This window comes from Convolutriloba macropyga, unplaced genomic scaffold, assembly GCF_964194025.1.
Source record: "Convolutriloba macropyga unplaced genomic scaffold, txConMacr16.3 SCAFFOLD_1808, whole genome shotgun sequence".
Classification (NCBI taxonomy): Eukaryota; Metazoa; Xenacoelomorpha; order Acoela; family Convolutidae; genus Convolutriloba; species Convolutriloba macropyga.
Window position 1 is genome coordinate 1 of NW_027453138.1, and position 20,110 is coordinate 20,110.

General features: G+C 31.9%; 1 protein-coding gene across 1 annotated transcript in view; it reads left to right on the forward strand.

Annotated features, from left to right (window-relative positions):
• Positions 1-1,412: 1,412 nt before the first annotated feature.
• The window catches only part of LOC142358077 (acid-sensing ion channel 1A-like), a gene marked incomplete at both ends in the record, with an annotated part of 34,012 nt that continues 15,314 nt past the window's right edge, over positions 1,413-20,110 (forward strand). The window contains 3 exon segments of the mRNA XM_075409549.1: positions 1,413-1,617; positions 5,267-5,429; positions 15,030-15,177. Of these exon segments, the coding sequence (XP_075265664.1) occupies positions 1,413-1,617; positions 5,267-5,429; positions 15,030-15,177 (516 nt within the window).

The window sequence follows — 20,110 nt, forward strand, 5'->3', positions numbered from 1 at the left end:
CCCCTACAAGTAGTTTCTCTGGATTCGTTTGCTAACAGCTGCATTCAAATTAATTTAAATTAGAAAAGTTGTTTTATTTTGTTTGATTTTAATTTTTCAAAATTAAAAACTGGTTGGATAATTAAAAAATGAGTTGAAAACAGCTTTATACGAATTTTACCAAAAAACACAAATTAGACATAATCAAACACTCGAATTTTTGTTCTTTTCATGATATTTGTTAAATTTTTCAACGGGATTGTGAGTGTAACTGGTTGGTATAGGCTTCATCAGTTGACTAATTTTCAATGAGAAGAAACATAGTTTAGAAAGAAATCGGTCATTTGTTTGTTTGCCAATTCTAGCGTGGAAACTGATTTCCTAACTTTCAGTTTGCAGTATGCTGTCTGTGTTTATATAAGATAAGTATTTTTTGAGAATGATTGCCTTTGCTGAATTTTTTGAGGAGGTGCTTTGTGATGCAAAATTATTGACAATGGATTTTTTAAATTTTGCAATCATATCAACATGAGGGTTGTGGTTTTCATATTGTAAAAAGTTGTATTAAAGTTTGCTCGATAAATTGCTTCAATTTCAAAAAATAGCTTTTTTCAAAACTTATAGTCAGAAGAGCCTTTGTTTTCGCAAAAAACAGATCTCACAAGCTTGAGACGTATGTTGGAGAATTCTGTGTTACGCACAGTCTTGCACGAAACGTATTGTTCTATGAATGTAAAAATAAAATTGTTATTCAACGGTTTTTTCCTAGAGAAAAGAACATCATATCTTTAAGTAAAAGAGACTGCACGTACCGCTTTTCTAATTCAAGCTTGATACAAGGTTGTTGCTCGAGTTGGCAGCGAATATCAGAAAACTGTCCCCTTTTGTCAAATCAGATTTGGCCAGAGGACTTTTTCAGAGGATGAAATTCATGGAAAACACAATCAGATCGAGTTATGAAAAGGTTTTGTACAAAAATAAAAAAACGTCAATCATTTCAACGAAAACCCGCAATTTTCAATTCAGGTCAATACGTTTTCGATAAGTTTGACGAAAAGATTTTCAGCTTTCAGATGTATTGACTTGTCCAATACTGAAAAACGACATAAGACTTGCATTTAGACTTGGAGTTTGGTATGGGCGGGGAAAGTACTACAATGAGAAAGTATTCATTATACCCAATTAATTACGCTGAGCATATCAATTCATTTTTTCTCTGCTTGGTTTATTTTGAAATAAGACAATTGCGTAAGTGATTGAGACCAGTGGATCACCCTATTCGATGGTGAAGACATTTAAAATTTTGAAAAAAAAATTAAACGTATTAGTAATTGGTGAGCTGTCAGAGTTATTCCTTTATTTGCAATTTGGTTTGCAAGTTGTTTAAATAGGATAACAGGTGTGTTAAATGTGTTCAATAGTGCATTTGTTAGTTGCTGGCGTTGACATTGCAATTGATTGTATATTTGTGTAGATATGTGGTGCTGCCAGGTGCAAGGATAACGATAAAGCGAGTGTTGTGGACACTGGTGTTTGCCCTCTTCTGGGTCTACTTCATCAGTGTGAGTGTGAAGAAAGTGCAGTTCTACTACTCCTACCAACACATCACACAGCTAGACGAGGAGTCCCAGGCCTTAGGTATAACTAACTCATCCTCCTAGCCATAGACAAATTCTCATTGAAATATTCTTATACATCTCACATATCACCGCAGAGCCGACCAAGGAAAACTAACTTTTAGACCTAGGAATATTACTACCTATAATAGGCCAGGCCAATTTACAGTTAGGAAAACCGATCTTTTGGAAGTACAATATGCAAAACTTGGCTTTTATTGCCTATAAAACATTCAAAGCTTTGTCATCTCAACTCTCAATTTCAAAGTATTCAAGGTCCTTTTGAATTCAAGGCCGCGAAAACCATTTACAATGATCTTCTCAAACCCTCGCTGAGAAATTTTTGTCAAAGTAAAATTCACAGTGTGTTTTCTTCCATGTATTCATATAGAGGGGCAAAATCTTTGCAATGTTGCTCTGATCCGGCTCTGCGGTCTCAGACCAATGTTATCAAAAAAATTACAATTTTTCCGAATGAGTCCAAACAGCTATTTTTTTCCTTTTCCGCGTTTGTTTCCCCTTTTTTATTCTGTTTTTGTTGTTATTCTGTTTTTCTATATATATTTTATTTCACTAAAACCCGCTATTTGCCGTGTTATTTTTTGGTCTAATCTTTTTGCGACCCTGGCCCCGACTCTGTAATGACAATTTCAACTTTTTTCTCTCAAAGTTCTCTGATCAAACCAAAACAAATTTTTTTTCCAAAAAAGCAGGTTTTGGATCCCATATTTTTTTTGATATTGACAGTTGTTTACAGATCTTTTTACTTTTTTACCTATATTGTTTGAGATATTAACTGATATCTTTTTTTTCGGTTTTCATTTTTCCCATGTCTTTTAGATGTGAACCTGAATTGATTTCTAAAGATTAAACAAGGAGGCTCGGTAATGTTTGATCGCAAATAAGGTTCCGACCCCGCTCATCCACACTTTTGACATAATTCTCCAGCAAATGAAGAACAGATAGAAAAACCCAAAAAGTATTTTTCAAAAAATATTGTTGTATGAACGAAAAGATAGCCTCCAAATCAAATAACTCAATGGCGTAAAAAAGAGATATATCAATTTTAAGAAAGCGATTCAAGACGAACAGCAAAATTTAACAACAACAACAACAAACATTAATTACATCAAAAACTTTATGTCCGTTTTAATACAATTAAATTCGAAGTTAAACTATTAGAAATCAACTAATAAATCCCATAGGTTTTCAATTACCAATGCTTCTATAGAAGGGATTCTCAACTGTCGATATTACATTGTTTATGCTGTTACAAAAAGAACAACAAATAGACAACAAAAAAATCAATTAAAACTTGCCAGAAAACGCATTCGAAGCCGTAAAGCCAAAATTGGCCCCCAAACTATGTTCCCTTGCACCTTCTTCGAACACTGATAAGGTATTATGCGACCTCTCATTAATGAAACTAGTTTACAAGTAGACAAAAAAGGAAAAAAATCACAAATAAAGTAACACTTGTTTTTTTTCAAAGACATCAAAGCCATTAATTACAAAACGAAAAAATTAAATAGTTTCGCTTATTCTACCAAAGCAATCCCATCAGACTTGCAAATATCCAGAATATGTTTTACGTTTATAAAACGAACGTCAAATATGACAAAGTTATTTTTTTTGTGAAAAACATGTGTCGAAGCCAGTAAAGGCATAACGAACTCTTTAGATTTTGCAATACCAATAGTTTTTGACAACAATAATGGCATATTTGGCCTGTAGTTAACGAGACTAAGTAACAAACAGAAAAAAAAGGAACAAACTGCGAAATTAATGTGTTTTTTTTAACTTTTGAAAACAACTGTTTTCAAAGTCACGAAAGCCATCAGCTATCTACTAATATCAAAATATCGGCTCATCTATTCTTCCATGAAAACCAATGAGACGGGTACTCGTACAAGATATTTCATACAACTTAAAGGACAAAGTAAAACGACAGTTAAAAACAAAATTAAAAGGTTCAAATAAATTCTTCGAGAAAGTATTGTCGAAGACGTTAAAACCGAAATCTGAATCTTTAAGGATTTTAGTATTATCAATGGTGCCTTACTTCTAACGCCAATAATGTGATAGATGAACTGTCAATAACGTTATAATGCGACAGAAATTGAAGACATGAAAAATGGGCAAAAAGCTAAAAATTTAAAATCTAGTAGTATCAAAGCCAGAAAACCAAAACTTAAGGCGTAAAATCTCAATAAATATTTAATTTGTATTCAGTAGAAAGAATAAGCATTCTTTCATTGCTGACACTAAGCTACAAATTGACAAAGTAAGAAAAAAATGGAGGCAAATTTCAATGACCCATTTTTTATTTAAAAGCAAATATTTTTAAAAGTCAAAACGACCATAAGCTTTCAAGTAACAAATTAGATACATTAATTTGGAGCTAATTAGGAAGCCAATTGGACCTATCAGTAGTGAGCTTTGATTTGAAATGTTCTGTTATTTAATTAACATAAAAAGATCAATTTTTTTATAAAAAGACCGACTGATTACAATCCAAATTATTTTTGGATTGTAACAGTCCAAGAATGGTCCAAAACTACTCCTGCCAATGCTGTTTGTCCATTAAGAAGACCCAATTTTTCAAATGTCATTGATATAGATATTTTTTAAGTTAAAAAATCAAAAATAAATGCTGCGTTTTTGATGATCAACGAGTAAAGTTAGCAAAAAACCTCAAAGTTTTAATTGCAGAGCACTCTCAACGGAAGTTGAAGTAGAAATTGCCCCTTTGGAACCAAGAAAGATTGTGTTGGTGGTGTTGGGGTGTGCACTTCCTGCCTGTAAATTTAATCAAATTGGACTGAAGAAACCTATTTCGTAGTGTTTTAGATGGAAAAGTCTGGATTTTGAAATATTTAGCCAGATTTTTTAACAAAGAAATTAAATAGAAATAGCCGACAAAAATTTCTGTCCTTAAAATTCAAATCAACAAGACTTTCTTTAAAAAATTCTAACACATTTTAGTAAAATTGGCGAAATTTTTCTGTCAAAATTCCGAAAAATGTGATAAAAAAATCAACGGAATTCACTCTATTTTCGCAAAAGTTTAAACCTCGATAACTCCCTGTAAAAAACGAAAATCAAAAAAAGTTTTTTAATTCCATATTCTACGCTGGTCAATGATACCAGTCTCCAACTCTCTACGATGAATATATCGATCGGCCAAAATTGACTGAACAAAAAAAACCCATTTGAGTATATAGTTCCTTCCCCCTCAAGAGTGGTCGGAACAATAAGTTTGAAAGAAAACTCAAGTTGATTATTAAGGGGTATTGGTATTTATGGCTGATTTCATCATTTGTAATTTTTTCAGTTTTGAAATATTTTTTAACAGTCACTAGCTGGTATATAAGAAAAACCCAACAATATTGTCCGATTACTTTAGGGCAGTGGCATTGAAGTGCTAAAGGGGGAATAAGGATTGCAGTAACAGTAAAATGTGTATTTTAAATGTAAGGTTAGTTAAAAGTTACACCTGGTATTACTTTTTGTAATCAAACGTCAGATTAACAAAAATTGAATTTACTTTTCCAAAAAAAATGGTGTAAAAGGGTTCGACACAAAATTCCTGGGAACGAATTCCATCTTTTAAAATAAATCCATATGCACTCAAATCGACACTAATATAATAACGGTGAATGTGTTTTTAGACTTTCCTGCCATCACGATCTGTAACTTAAACCCAATTCGCCTGAGTGCATTCACTGCCTCCGACCTCTACAACGCTGGCAAAATGTACGACATTCTGGATGACGACTCCAAACTGAAAGAGGACCTTTTTTCAGAAGACAACCCAAAAACAAAACTCCTCATGTTAGAAAACTATAGTCGGTTTTATCTTACAAGACCCCTACATTTTGGAGGTTTATCTTGCAATATGGCGCATAGTGTTGCAAGATTCTTGCCTTGCCATCTAAAGTATTCTACCGTAAAGTAGTAACAAACACAATTTTTAACAAGGAGGCTCGGGAATGTGCGTTCGCACATAATGTTTCGACCCCGCTCACCTGCATTTTTCACTTAATTGTCTACCAAAGGAGGAATAGATAAAAATAACATATCAACATATCGTTCCACAAACTACTAAATGGATAAAACAATCTACCTTAAAGGGCCGATGAGACCTGTGACTACCATAATATGACTACCAGAAAAGGCGGCAATAAAACTAAAAAAATTACAACTATTTATTACGACCAAAACTTGTTGTTCATTTTTTGAAAACAATTAATAATAAAATCAAAATGGCATCAGATAAAACGTAAATTAAAGAAGATTGACCTTTGCTTCATTGGAAAAAATATGGGACATTTCCTCAATGCGACTTGGTAACAAGTCTACAAGAAATCAGCGAAACTGTTTGAACCGTTATGCATCAAATCAAATCATTGACAGATTTTTTTATACCTCCAAACAGAGCGATCGAGACTTATCGTTATCCAGGATATGTCATTCGACTACAAAAGGGACGGCAAATACAGGCCAAAAAAGTTGCACGAAAAAATCTATCTTTCTATGAAAACTGGTTGTACTAAGAACAAAGAGAATATGAGGAAAACGGAACCGTTGTACGGAGCAACTTTCAATTCAAGAGGGACGTGACTTGCTTTTCGAGACACCTAGCTACAAATTAACCTAGCTAAATTAGGATTGTCAATTCCCTGGAATCTATTTTCTTTTTTAAAAAAAAACAAAAAATTTCAATATGCATAGTCAGCATAAGCTTTCGACTAAGAGTAAAGACAGTTTATCTTGCAGCTTTTTTGAAAACAATTGCACTTCTTATTAGTGAGACAAAGTCATACGACTATAAATTAACATTAAATACAGTCAGAACTAAAAAAAATCACAAACAACTTTACAAAACCTCAACAATGAAGCTATTAAATTTGTTTAAAATTAACCGCGAGAAAATTAAACTTTAACTTGTGTCTCTTTTGAAAATCATGAAGTCTTTCTGTAAAGGGACTATCTCAAATTGACAGCAAAAAGAACCACAAAAATTGAAAGGTATCTAAGTTTCACCAAATTGTTCTTAAAAAAATTGTCTAATTCCTAGATATCAGTCAAAACGTTTAACCAACAAAAAAGTTATTATATGGCTCAACAAAGATTTAAAGCAGTCTGTCAAAAATTAAACTAATTTACAAAGGTAGTAAAACATTGTAAAATACGAATAAAAACGCCAATCAGAAGAAAAGGTGATAAGTTGAAGAATACTATTAATTTTTTTTCAAAAAAGTTATATTGAAAGTCAATAAAACCATTAACTATATACCAATATCAGTTAGAAAGTTAGTTTGGGTGTCTATAGTTGGTCACTGAGACTTTTAGCTACACAATATTTGGCAGAAAACAACAAAAATTGACATCAAAAACAGGGCAAAAATATAAAACTCAACCAATTTCAGAACGAGAACGTTGTCGCAGCCTTTATAGCCCTATTTTATGAAAACAAAAACAAATTTTGTAAAAAACTTTTCAATTAGATTTTTAAGTAATGTGACAATTAACCAATGAAGCAAAAACAACATCAAAAATGGTTAATTTTGCACAAAAATAACAAAAATTTTGTATGAAATGAAAATTAATCCTGCACAAAATTAGTTTTTTTTCTTTTTGATTGAAAGTTTGACCTCTATTTACTGAGAAAAAGCTAATAGTTGACAGAAATAACATAAAAAACAGCAAGATCAAAAAGTCGCTGAAGTTTCCTTAAAACAAATACATTCAATTACATAAGAGACATTGGGTAACAACCGTATGCATGGTACAGGTTCACTTACACCTCTTGAGGAAGCCATTGAATGGTTAGACATAGTGTTCAGCTGCAAAAAAATAACATTTGAAGGCGAAACACAAGAATTCATCTCAAGATTTGTAAAAATGATGTTCAAAGCCATAAAAACATACAGGATCTCTGTAAACAAACTATATCTAAATTCAAACTTATTCTCCTAAATGAGACCTGTTATTAAAGCAACCATGCAAAAACATTTTGTCAGTTATTAACACTAAAAAACAAAAGAAAATGTTTTGAAGAAAAGGCAGCACCTAAATAAAAATTAAAAATTTTCTGATTGTAAGAGTCCATTATAATATCAAACCTATCCCTGATTTTCCGGCGCGCCCAACAAATTGTCCAATTACTCCATGTTTTTGCTGCCGACTAGGCCAAATTTTGACTGAAATACTTCGAATATTAACAAAAAACAATAATGCCTTTGATCTAATTATCGAGTTAAATTTACGAGAAACGGTAAAATTTTAATTCCAGATGACTTTTATAGGGCTCCGAGCATCAACTAGCTCTCTTTTGGAGATTGAAGTGATTGGGTCAGCCTTTTCTAGGACTCCAATTTTGGCAAACTTAAACAAAGTGGACCAAAAACACATTTTGTGCAATTTTTTCATGAAAAAAAATCTTTATCAAAATTTTTAGCCAAAGAAACTCCAATCAAACAATTCAAAAACGCTCGTCTATCTCTAACGGTAACATTAACACTCTTCTGTTTAAAATTTTATTTTATTTGTAATTATATCAAGCAAAATTGTGCCAAAGTTTAGCAAAAACTACTGAAAATGTGAATAAAAACTGTCGAATATTCACAAAACTTTAAACCTCGGTAACTCTCTTTAAAAAAAAAATTCGAAGAAATCTTTTCAACTCCATATTCTGGGACTTACGTTCTTTTTTATGATACCACTCAGAATTCTCTACAATGAATATATCGATCGGCCTAAATTGACCTAACGAAAAAACCCATTTGAGTATACAGCTCCCCCTCCCCACTAAAGTGTGGGGTCGGAACAAAAATAAGCAAAAAGAAACTATCGATTAGAGTCAACTGAATGAATATTAAGTGAAAGATGACTGACTGATTGTTGCAGACTGATTAAACTATTAAAACTGCCAGATGCAACAATTTCAGCAATGTTCTCAACGATAATATGGGCCTGATAATTTTTATCAAATCCATCTCGCCAAGAGTTCTCTCTTATTATTACAATTTTTTTCAAAATGTGGCGATTAGATTTGAGATAGTATTAGGTTTTCTAAAATAATTACAAGGAACTAACTAAGATGAAATACTTTAAGTCATTTTTTTTTAAGTCAATTTATTCATTAAAAATTTGTAATATAGATAAGTTCACAGGACAAAAAACATTCTGATGTTACTTGTGCAATTCATTTGAATAAACTTATTTATTTTTCTTCTGTTTTTCGCAGGGTTTATCCTCTCGTTCCTAGTACTTTATTATTGACATGGTCTTCTTTTTTATTGTCTAAAAGTAGTGGATATATGTTTTAACTAAAAAGACTCACTAAAAAGTAACACACAATTTTAAAACTGAATAACGTATTTAGGGAAACCTGAGAAAAACATAACTCTTTTCTCGTTTCTTTTAGCTCCAGATTCATTGATTTAACTTGGGTTATACCTTCTAAACGTAAAACAACAGAAAACATTTTTTGGTACAAGAAAAAGACCAAAATTGCTTAAATTTTCTGAGGAAAATTGCGTTGATTTTGAAAATCTTTTGATTCAGTTAATTTAGAAATTAGTTTGTCTTTGATTTTACATAACAGTCTAAAACTGGATTACATGAGATTATAACGTCAGAAAACCAATATTATGAAGACAAGGCGATGTCTAATATGTTTATTTTTTCATCGTTTCCTACTTTTGTGGCTACTTAAAGTGATTTTGTTTTTCTGTCTCTGTGTTTCTCCAGCTTTTTTGGAAAATTTAAGCGAAAGGAAAGAATATCTCATTTTTTGCAAGTACCTTTAACAACTTCAGTTAAACTTACGGCAGGATAATGTGAATTAAATTTGTCTAAGCGTTGTCGTACTGAACTCTTATGAGATTTTGAAAAAGTTATGACTTAATTGAGATAAAGCTGTGTGTTTTTACTTCACTCAAAACACACTCTGCTGACAAATATATAGAATATAAAACTTATGTTCTGTAAGTCCACTGCAATTTTGAAGCGATTTGATGTGACGTAATAGAAGAACCATTGGACGTTCTCTAGTTTTTATCTTTTTAGAGTTCAGTTTTTTTTTTCAGTGATTTTGAGGTTTAATTTAAATTTCTGCATAAACCGTCGTTTAAACTACAAAAGGCTGTCTTCATTTAATTGTGGATCTGAAATGACTAAAAGTTAACTGAGTTGATTGTATGATGAATAATTGTAACAAGGTGAACCGAATGATTTTCTGAGAGAAAGAGCAAAAGCGTGTTACAATTCTTGACTGCACCTTGTCTTCTTTTTTCCTGATTCTTGTTTGACTTGGAAGTTTACTTTCTCAGATTGATCCTTAAAAACATTTACTTCATATAATATAGAACTCAACAGAAAGCTACAAATTTAAGACTGGAAACTTTTTTGGAGAAATTTTTTCGGAACTAAATTTTATTAGATCTAAACTAGGAATTAAATTTTTATTTCTCTAGTTTTTCATGTAAAGTTTGAAATGAACACCTAGGAGGTTTTTTATTCATTATTTGATGGAAAATTGTTGGATTGACTAACGTTAGTTTACAATATTCCAAGAAATGAAATTGTCTGAATTAAAAACACTTTGGAAATAACAATTGGTCATAATCTTTACGGTTATTTTTAATGATTTATGTTTTTGTAGAGATTTTTACTTCCCCAGTGTCTGCTGACTTGGTAAAAAGGCACTGCAAAAATTTACCGTTTTTTCCTATTAGAAATGCGCTTCTCAGAAAGAACTTTGCTTCTGGTGCTACCAAACTTGAGGTGTATGTTGGAACATTCTGTGTTACACATAGACTCGTATAATCCGTCGGGTTGCTATTGTTTAAAGTAGCATCTCAAAAGTTCTTTGTTTATATCTTAATAGATTAAGGAATTTTGAGTCTCTCTGAAAATAGCAGAAATTCATTTTCTAAATTTTTTGTTGTAGCAACTTTCAAGTGCCAAGTTTATCTATTGTGATACGTTGAGTAAAAGCTAACTATTGCGGAGAAAAAACTTGCGTGTCATAAATTTTTGCCACGCCTCCGTCAGCTTGGAAGATAAAACCCTTTTAAGCTGATACAAAAGCTGTGTCAGAGCTTGTCAGAATTCTTACAAAAGTTGTCGAGACATGATTCAGATAGTTGAGGCTTGATCAATATTTCTCCCATCGAGTCGACTAGTCTCGAAGGGTTTTTTGCAGATAGATTAATTAATTGATATTATCAGTTGTGGAGCCAACGTCATTAATAACTTTCACAAAGCAATGAGTTGCTTTCACAAAGAACCATATAGAGTTGTAAAAAGTTGCTGAGCTAATTACATGAGGTTGCATGCAAACTTTTAACATCTTGGTGAAAGTCTCAAATTTTCTTCCAAAAGTATGCAATTTTTTGCACATTCTAATATACCCGTTCCGAACTCCAAGTGTAAATCAGTACGGGGCAATTGTATATGCAAGTCTCCCATGTAGTATATTTTGCTCGTTTTATCGCTTGAAATTCGCTTCTTTCGAGCCTATATAAACGGCGCAAAAATAAATATTTCCCCAGTCGTGGTGCCGGAGAAAAGAGGACCAACGGCTAAGGAGATTGTGAGTTCAATCCCCTTACGTAACTTTATTTTTTCACTTGGCCCAAGTCTGACCATTGTAAAATCAGATTGAATGTAAGTCTGACAAGCCAAAAAAGTTACATGAATCAGTCTATGATTCATTAATGATGAGGAATTGCTTTTATACTGGCCCAGTACTAAAACGCACTTGGAGTTAGGTACGCGTATAATTATATATATATATATATATATATATATATATATATATATAAATATATATATATATATATATATATATATATATATATTTATATTGAACTACCTTCACGGAGTCTCGGTAATATGCGTTTGCACATCCAATTAGGAAATCGCATTAAGCTTTAGTCACTATGCAAATGAAACAAAAAATCATTAGAGGGCCGATATTAACTGCAATTAAGGAAAATAAAACACAAGACAAACACGAAAATCAAATAAAAACAACAGCTTTACAACCAAAACTCAGTGTCTATCTATTTTTTCTTAATAAACATTTTTTCTTAATAATAATTTCTTAATAATTTTTTCTTTATATCTATTTTTTCTTAAAGTCAAAATAGCATCAGATAAAAAGTGACTTGCAAACTAAACCAAATGGCCTGCTTTTCACCTGAAAAATTTTTTGGCCTATCCTTACTTGGACTAAATAGCAAGTAGTCAGAAAAACAAAAATGGCAAAGTTAGAAAAAATGTTTACACAAAACCATTGGAGCTGTCGTTATTCAGAATGTCGTACGACTACAAAAAGAAAAAACCCTGGCAAAAAAACAAAAAATGATTTCAGTTTTGCAAGGAAACAGTGTCGAGGCCTATAATATCAAAATATATTCACTATAACTAATGAAAAAACAACCTGCGCTGTTTTTTCAACGCCGTTTTTGGGAGAAATCAAAAATCGGAAACTCTAAAAAAAACAAATAAAAAATTCAACATAAAAATAAAATAAATTTAAAACAAATGAAAACGTGTAGTTTCCAAGCTAAACAACCAATTTTTAAGTGTATCATGTAATTATTATTCATGTCCATTGACCTCTCTTTGCATGTAAAAATGATCCTTCATTATCTGAATTTTGATTTGAAATCATTCTGGTCCGTAATTAACAAAAAAAAACAAGAGAGTCAAAAGTTTTTCAAAATAATATATTCAGCGCCCCATCGCAATCCAAATAACTTGTAACTATAGAATTGCACAACTAGACCAAAGCTGCTCTTGGTTTTCCTGCTTCTAGATTAAAACAAAAATTGTGCCAAATGATACCGAAATAGCTGATTTGACCAAAAAGTCATTATATCAAATTTAAATGATAAACTTTGGATACTTATTGAGTTAAATTAAAAACGCCTTTACGTTTCAACTAAAAGCATTAGATACTTTTTTTAGTAGCTCCTTAATTACCGATTTGGACATTCGCTCGATTGACTCAGTCATAAAATTACAAAAAAAGCATAAAATTCTGGCAAATCTAAAGTATTCATTGAAAATTTACGAAACAAATTTGTCGATGCCAAAAACCATGACCTTGACTCATAAAGCACACTATAATTTCATTGAAAATAAAAGGACGTCTTATTAATTGAAATTTAAATGGAAAAAGACTTACTTGTAATTGGGATGAAAAAATACAAGAATATTTCAAAAAGGACAGACACAAATTACATTTCGAATCCTTTTTCAATGCAAAAATCAACGCTGAGACTAAAACTGGTCTTGCTATAACTGCACGCTTTTTAAAAAATGCACCTTTTCTACAAAATTGCGGTAATATTTTTTGGTAAACTTAGCTTAATGTTTTCAAATCCTTTGCTGAAAGTTTTGCCAAAAACCGTTTGTTAAAACAATTTGCTCAAACAATTCCTTTTTCTGTAAGTGTAAAACAATAGAGACTGTCTTAAAACAATTTTATTATGTTTTTAAAAAATTAGTCAAAAAATTTGTAACAATTACGAAAAAAAATAATACAAAAAAAGAGAGTTAGGCCAACGTTAACAAATTTTTACACCTCCTCAACTCCTCGGAAAGAGCGAAATTCTAAAAAGTATTTATAATTTGAAATTTTGAGCTGGACCAGCTTTCTAATTACCACTCACAATCGTGAACTATGTATAATTTGATCGGCGGAAATTGACTGAACCAAAAAACTTAACTGAGTATATAGTTCCTCCTCCAATAAAGTGGGTTAGAACAATAGTAGCAGCGTGCCGTAATTCGAAAAATAATGATGCCAACGGATGAGATGGTAAAAAAATCAAAAAACTAAAAATAGGGACTCTAGGTACCGAGACTAACCTTATTCTTGTATATTAAGATCCCTGCTCTGTAAAGAAAGAAAATCAAATTTTTTTTCCATTCTCAAGACTTTTATTCTTAGTGCACGCAATCCACGATAGGAACTTGTGGAACATATTGTTGTGTTATCTTTTCTGGTTTTTTTGTATTCACTGTTTATGGAAGAAATAGTAGATTACTATATAAGAGTTAGTTGAAAAAGATGCCAATGATTTGAATTTTAAGAGGAGACCTAGCTCGTTTTGCTCAAGACTTTTAACTTCAGAAATGGTCTTTTTTTTCGAAAATACTGTATGCGAGTTTCTGATTCATATCTCAAATTGTTCCGAAAATTTCATTTAGTGTTTCTAATTAGTTATTGGATGAAGGCATTTCATAGGAAAACGAAAATTTATCGCCTCAAACAAAAAAGTTTGTATCATGCTCCCTTTATTTTCAAAATTTTTAATTAAGAACCTAAGAGTGAATAACAAGAGTTTGTGCTGACATAAAATAAAACAAAAGCAGGCGTTATATTTTTGAGAACTAAGCCGGTATTTCAGCAAAATTTAATCTCTTTTCGTTTTCATTTAGAACTTTGAACCTAAAAAGCCATTGGGAAAACATTGTCTCTAAAAAGTGCAGGGTGATTCCTAAAAGTTTTTGCTACTCATACTTATAATTAAGGACAACTTGAATCATTTTCAATTTTCTACAAAAATTCTAAAAATTGTTTGTTTTTTGAGATAATTATGGCCCGAAGCTAAGCACAGAGTTGGTCAGAAAGCAAACAGCAGACATTCTGTATAAAAATCATTTGCAAAAGAAATAAAAAAATCTTCTTTGTTCTAGTTTTTCCATTTCCGTCCTGATCACAGTCATGTATATGCAACAATAGGGGGCATGCTATAGTACGGCACCCAATGCACTTCACATCTCTGTATCTCCATGCATTTTGTGAAGCATTTTGTTTCAACACTCTTTTAATTGAGGGCTAATAAGGCGCAGCAGTCCCACACCTATACATTCTCGCAACCATCAAAAGGACAGATAGTGTCGACTCTTTCGAATTACAGTCCCTACTCACTTATTAGTAACAATTTACGGGAGCAGTTTACCTTTATCATACTATAATGGAACCTTTATTATCAATGGGTAGGGGGCTAAGGTTTAGATAAGAAGCTAACTTTTTCGTTTCAACAAAAGCTACCAAAAAATCTCATGTCATTCCAGTTTTGTTAAACCCCATTAACGCACATTTTTTTCTATAATATACCCAATGGGAAACGGGACCAGAATCCCGGGTTGTCGATCAAACTACTATCCCGGTAATCATACATTATCATTGCAGATTTGTACATCTGATTACCTGTGATCGTAAAGGGGTCTTGCACATTTCCAAACGATGGTTATGCGCTAATGTTACTCCTATTTGATTTGAAGTAATTTAGATATGGGCTTCAAGTCCAGACTTGATATCGTATTTTCCTGTTATTCGTACAAAACATTGACATTACCTGAAAAGAATTTAAGTTTTGATGTCTCTGATATGTGCTTGAACAGGAGGACTCTGGCTTCAATGACAGATGATGACAAGAAGAAAGACTTCAACCTGGAAGAGTTCCAAATGCGAGCAGGTCACAAGATGAAAGACATGCTGAAAGCGTGCAAGTGGAGAGACATCAAGTGCACTTCAGACGATTTCACCCCGGTACGTCCACGGTTCAGATCCATTCGGATCCTGATGCTTTTTAAATGAATTTTACGCTGCTTCTAAATGTACAATTCAAAAAAAATTACATCTGAACTTTAGTAAATTTATGTTATAAAAATATAATATTATTTAAAATTGTATCATTGTTCCAACTACCGTCCACGGAATGGAAGTTGGGGTCTTTACGCTAGCACACAAAGATTAGAGCACAAATCCGAACAGCACAAGTATAGCATAAAGCAGATTCAGAACGATTCACCAAAATTAAAACTCAATATGATAAATATTGAAGCGGATGAATTTCAACTTTATCTGAAAAATTGTTTTCTTTTTTTTAAAAAAAACATTTTTTTCTCTTGTGTGCTCTTACTGAAACCAAGAGGTGTATACGTCTGTAAACTGTTTAGCCATTTTTTGCTGCTAATCTTGTTCTTCAAAATTTTCGAAAGAACGTTTTTAATGTCGCTTGATTTTGCTAAGAGAAGTAGCTATAAAAATTTTTTGACTGAATTCCTTCCTGATCCACAAAAAAAGTTTTCAAAAGATTTACTTAATGATCTGAGTGTTGAATCAATGCAGATGATTGAGGCCAGAATTAAGCAAAAATTTTTTCCTGGCTACAACAGTCTTAATAAAACGTAAACACCTTAAGTGATTTCTCTGTCTTTAGTTGGCTCAGTATAGTGAATGTCAATATTGACCAACTTTTGGGAACATAAACCAAGGTAAGCCCAGTTCATTGACATTATAATCTGGGAGTCAATACGGCCAACCTTGTTAACCCTGCCAAATCTTTTAGTTGAGGTCAAATGTGATTGAAAATGGACTTTTTTAGAAGATGAACTGAGAAAAATATTTATAATACTTCTCTGTTCCGCCAGATTTTGAACATTTCGATGAATAGCGCTGAGTCGCTAAACCAAATAGGCTGGCATTATTAATTGGTTATTCGAGATTGGCAGCGTAATTTTAACCCGTTTTCACCCGTTTTTGACGAAAGAAATATAATCTTGCAAATAATGTCTAGTTTATGAGAAATAAATTATTCGATTAATTGTAGAAATTAAAACAAAAGAGAAGAGTTTTGCATAATTCGGCACGTCACAATCTTACATATTTCCAGAAAAACATTATCGAAAAAGACAACTTAATAGTTTTCCTGTTTAACGAAATTGTTGATCATTCAATAATGCAAACCAGGGCCATTCAAACATTCAATCAATCAAACCATAGTCACTCAATTGGAGCGTTATAGTTCCAAAGAAACAATATAATTAATAAACCCCTTTTGCAGTCCGGTAACTCTAATGGACTATTATTTTTTTTAACAAATGTTCAAATTAATTAATAACCAGGACGCATTATAAGCTTGTCCTCCCTCAAATAATGCAAAAATTTGCGGTAATCTTCAAATCTTACTATTACAACGACAAAATTGATTTATATAATCGTTGACCATGGCTGCCAACTTTAGAAACGCCCGAAATGGCAAACCTGTATTCTTCAATGCTTCCCAATTTGGAAATTCAAAAGCTTGCTAACGATTTGAATTTGGTAGCTAAGGTATAACTCTGAAGTAAAAACGTTTTTAAAACCGATAAGGGCAATTGACACAACCTGTTGACAGAAACAAAGATGTTGAAGAAGTGGAATTACAATGAGTTGAATAAATAACTCCTGTTCACAGCGCACAACTCAACAAGACAAAGCCAAGTTTAATGCCAAATCAACGATAAAAAAGGACTGGCGAAGTAATTGGTTTTGAAAACCGTGGTAAAGTTTATAAACTCGGAGCTGGGAGAACAAAATTAGAGAACACTTTTTTCCGCCAAATAGTAAATTGTTTACTCATTAAAAAAACAAAGCATAGGCAACTATACCCAATGTAGTTTTTCTTTTCCGATCTTGCTTACTCTTTTAAAACATTTAATGAGAATATTTCGACAGACACCTTTTATTTAGAAATGAAGAAACAATTAAATTTTCTTACCTTGCCATCATAACTTCTTACCTCTCATTTCTTACCTTGCCATCATAACTTTCTTTCTGCTCAATTAGTAATCTTAGAGAGTAAGGCAGCTCTAAATGCGTTATGCGGAATCTGGCTAACTCATTGCGATCATTTAGATACCATTTCTATGAAGAGTAAATTGCTTTTTGTGTTCTCTTTCAAGGAAAACCCAGACCATCTGCTCATTACCGCTTAAAATTGAAAAAATATCGGACAAAATTTTGTGTTTTATAAAGTCATCTTTTGGAAAATTTTTTCATTGAAATGTTTAAAAATCTGTTGTTCATAACAAATGCAAGGAAGAATCAAACTTTGAAATATAAACAAAACTCAGTAGGACAAACAACTGGCAATTTTTTTTTCACTGCGCCCACAGGAATAACTGGTCTGATAGGCAAGTGTAATTATCTTGTCTTGTTACTGATTTATGTAGTAAATATAAATAGACATCAATCGAGGATTACTTTCTGCAAATTGAATTAGATTTTTCCGTTTTATTTTTTTGAACTAATCAGTTTTTTTATTGCCCCAACTTTAATTATTCTAAAAAAAGAACAAGATTTTTATAAGTTCGCAGGCATAAATAAGTCAAATCTAAAAACAAACTTAAAATTCTTTGGTGTGAGTTAATTTCAGTTATTTTACAATTTTTTACGATAAAAGTCAGTTTACTAAAAATTTATCCAGAACATAGAGAATGGTTTGTTGAGAAAACGTTTTGATAAGCATAACGCTCTCATGCCTAATCCTAATGATGGAGCAGAAAGCCGTTCCCAACCAATGCGGAAACTGGTCATACGCAATTTGAGTTCGAAATTTTTATGATGAAAACAACACAATTAGCGAAACTCTTTGTTTGAGAAACTTCTCTGCTAGGAAAAAAACTTGAAGATGTAGATTAATTGAAAAATCTTAGAGTTTTCATCGATAAGCGTCTCCAATACAAACACGTTTGCAAAAAATTTGCAAAATTAAATAAAGCATTTTTCAAGTTAGAGTTTTTTTTACTGGATTGTCCTTTTAATAGAAACCAATGAAATCTTATGTTTTTTGGCGTAAGTTTCTCTATTAAAATTAAACTGGATTCTATTTTTGTCTACAAAAAACATAATATCTTTTCCATGATACAGTAAACCATATATGATATCTTTTGAAGCTAATCTTCCTACTCTCTCTCACTTTTGTTTTATATCTGGAAGCCCTTGAAAAGGAGGCCCTGAATGAGATTGTAAGAACATTTTTAGTTCTCCTCCAAATTGCCAAAAAGGACAGCCACACGATCATCTGTTAGATCACTTGTTGACATACCAAAAATCAAAAAATAGACACGAAAAATGTACTTGCGATTCTTGGTTAAAAATGTTTATTTAACGCGCATAGCATAATTTTTGGGAGATTGATAGCTAAAAATGGGGCTTTCCAATTTGAACTAATCGTAACTCGTATTATTTGGATAAAAAAAAGAGGGTTTTTATATGTTTTGTTGTATTGCAGTTTCATGTAGATTTGTCTCGGCACATCTCATAGAGTCATTTGACTAGAATGGTGCTCAAAATGGTGAATTGAATTCATTTTCAGTAGTAATTACTTGTATCATCGGCCATCTGAATACAAATCAATTAATAAAATTAGCTATGATTTTGCCTCTGTTTCAAATCTTTCTTGGTTGGCATAGGTTTCATTCTTGATGTTTTGAGAACAAACATATGTTAATTGTTCAGTGACATCAAAATTAATATGTGCCGAAAAAGGGATTTCCTTTAAAAACATTTCTGTTGAGCTTTTTTTATATAATGAATTAGTTTTAGAAGCACTGAGAATGGTTATTAAGTGATAAGTGAACCCCCTCTTTTTCAATGCGAGGAAGAACGAATTTACGTAAAAATCTCTAATTATGCATCACGTTTGAACAGAACTTTCGTTTTCAAATTTTTCAAAACTACTTTGCCTATGACCGTTTGGAACAATATGTGCTAAGGCACAATATTGATCTTTTTTGTTAGTCACAAATTGGTGAGAAAATTTAAATAGCTATTATTAGAAGCAAAACCAAAATATTATTCACTAAACAAAATTTTCCCAAATAAAATTATCGTTCTTAATTGTTCCGACCCTCTTGAGGGGGGAGGAACTATATACTCAACTGGGTTTTTTTTGTTCCGTGAATTTTCGCCGCTCGATATATTCATCGTAGAGAGTTGAGACTGGTATCATTAGAAAGCTCGTCCAGCGTAGAATATGGAATTAAAAAGATTTTTTTAATTTTCGTTTTCTACAGGGAGTTATCGAGGCTTAAACTTCTGATAAAAGAAGAGTGAATTCACGTTGTTTTTATTCACATTTTCCGGAATTTTTGCCTAAATTTTCGTCAATTTTGCTAAAATTTGTTATAATTTTTAAGAATAGTGTCGTTGATTTTATTTTTGAAGACGAACAAGCATTTTTGATTGTTTTGATTTAATTTTTTGGTCAAAAAATCTGGATAAACATTTCAAAATTTAGCCTTTTTCATCAACAACAGCACGAAATAAGCTACTTTAGTCCACTTTGATTAAATTTGCCTACAGTACATCCCCAAACAACACTCATACAATCTTTGTAGACTCAGAGGGGGGCTATTTCTACTTCAGAGTCCGCAGAGAGTGCCTTGTAGTTAAAACTTCCGCAGAGAGTGCCGTTTTTTGCTAACTTTACTCGTTGATTATCAAAAACGCAAAATTTATTTTGAGTTTCAACTCAGAAATTATCTATATCTACAACATTCGAAAAATCAATTGTTCTTAACGGACAATAAGTATTAACAGGGGTAGTTTTGGGCCATTCTTGGACTGTTACAATCCAAAAAAAATCGGGTTGTAATCAGTCGGTCTTTTTTTTTAAAAAAAAAAAGACTTTTTTTTTTAATAATAAAGAACAGAA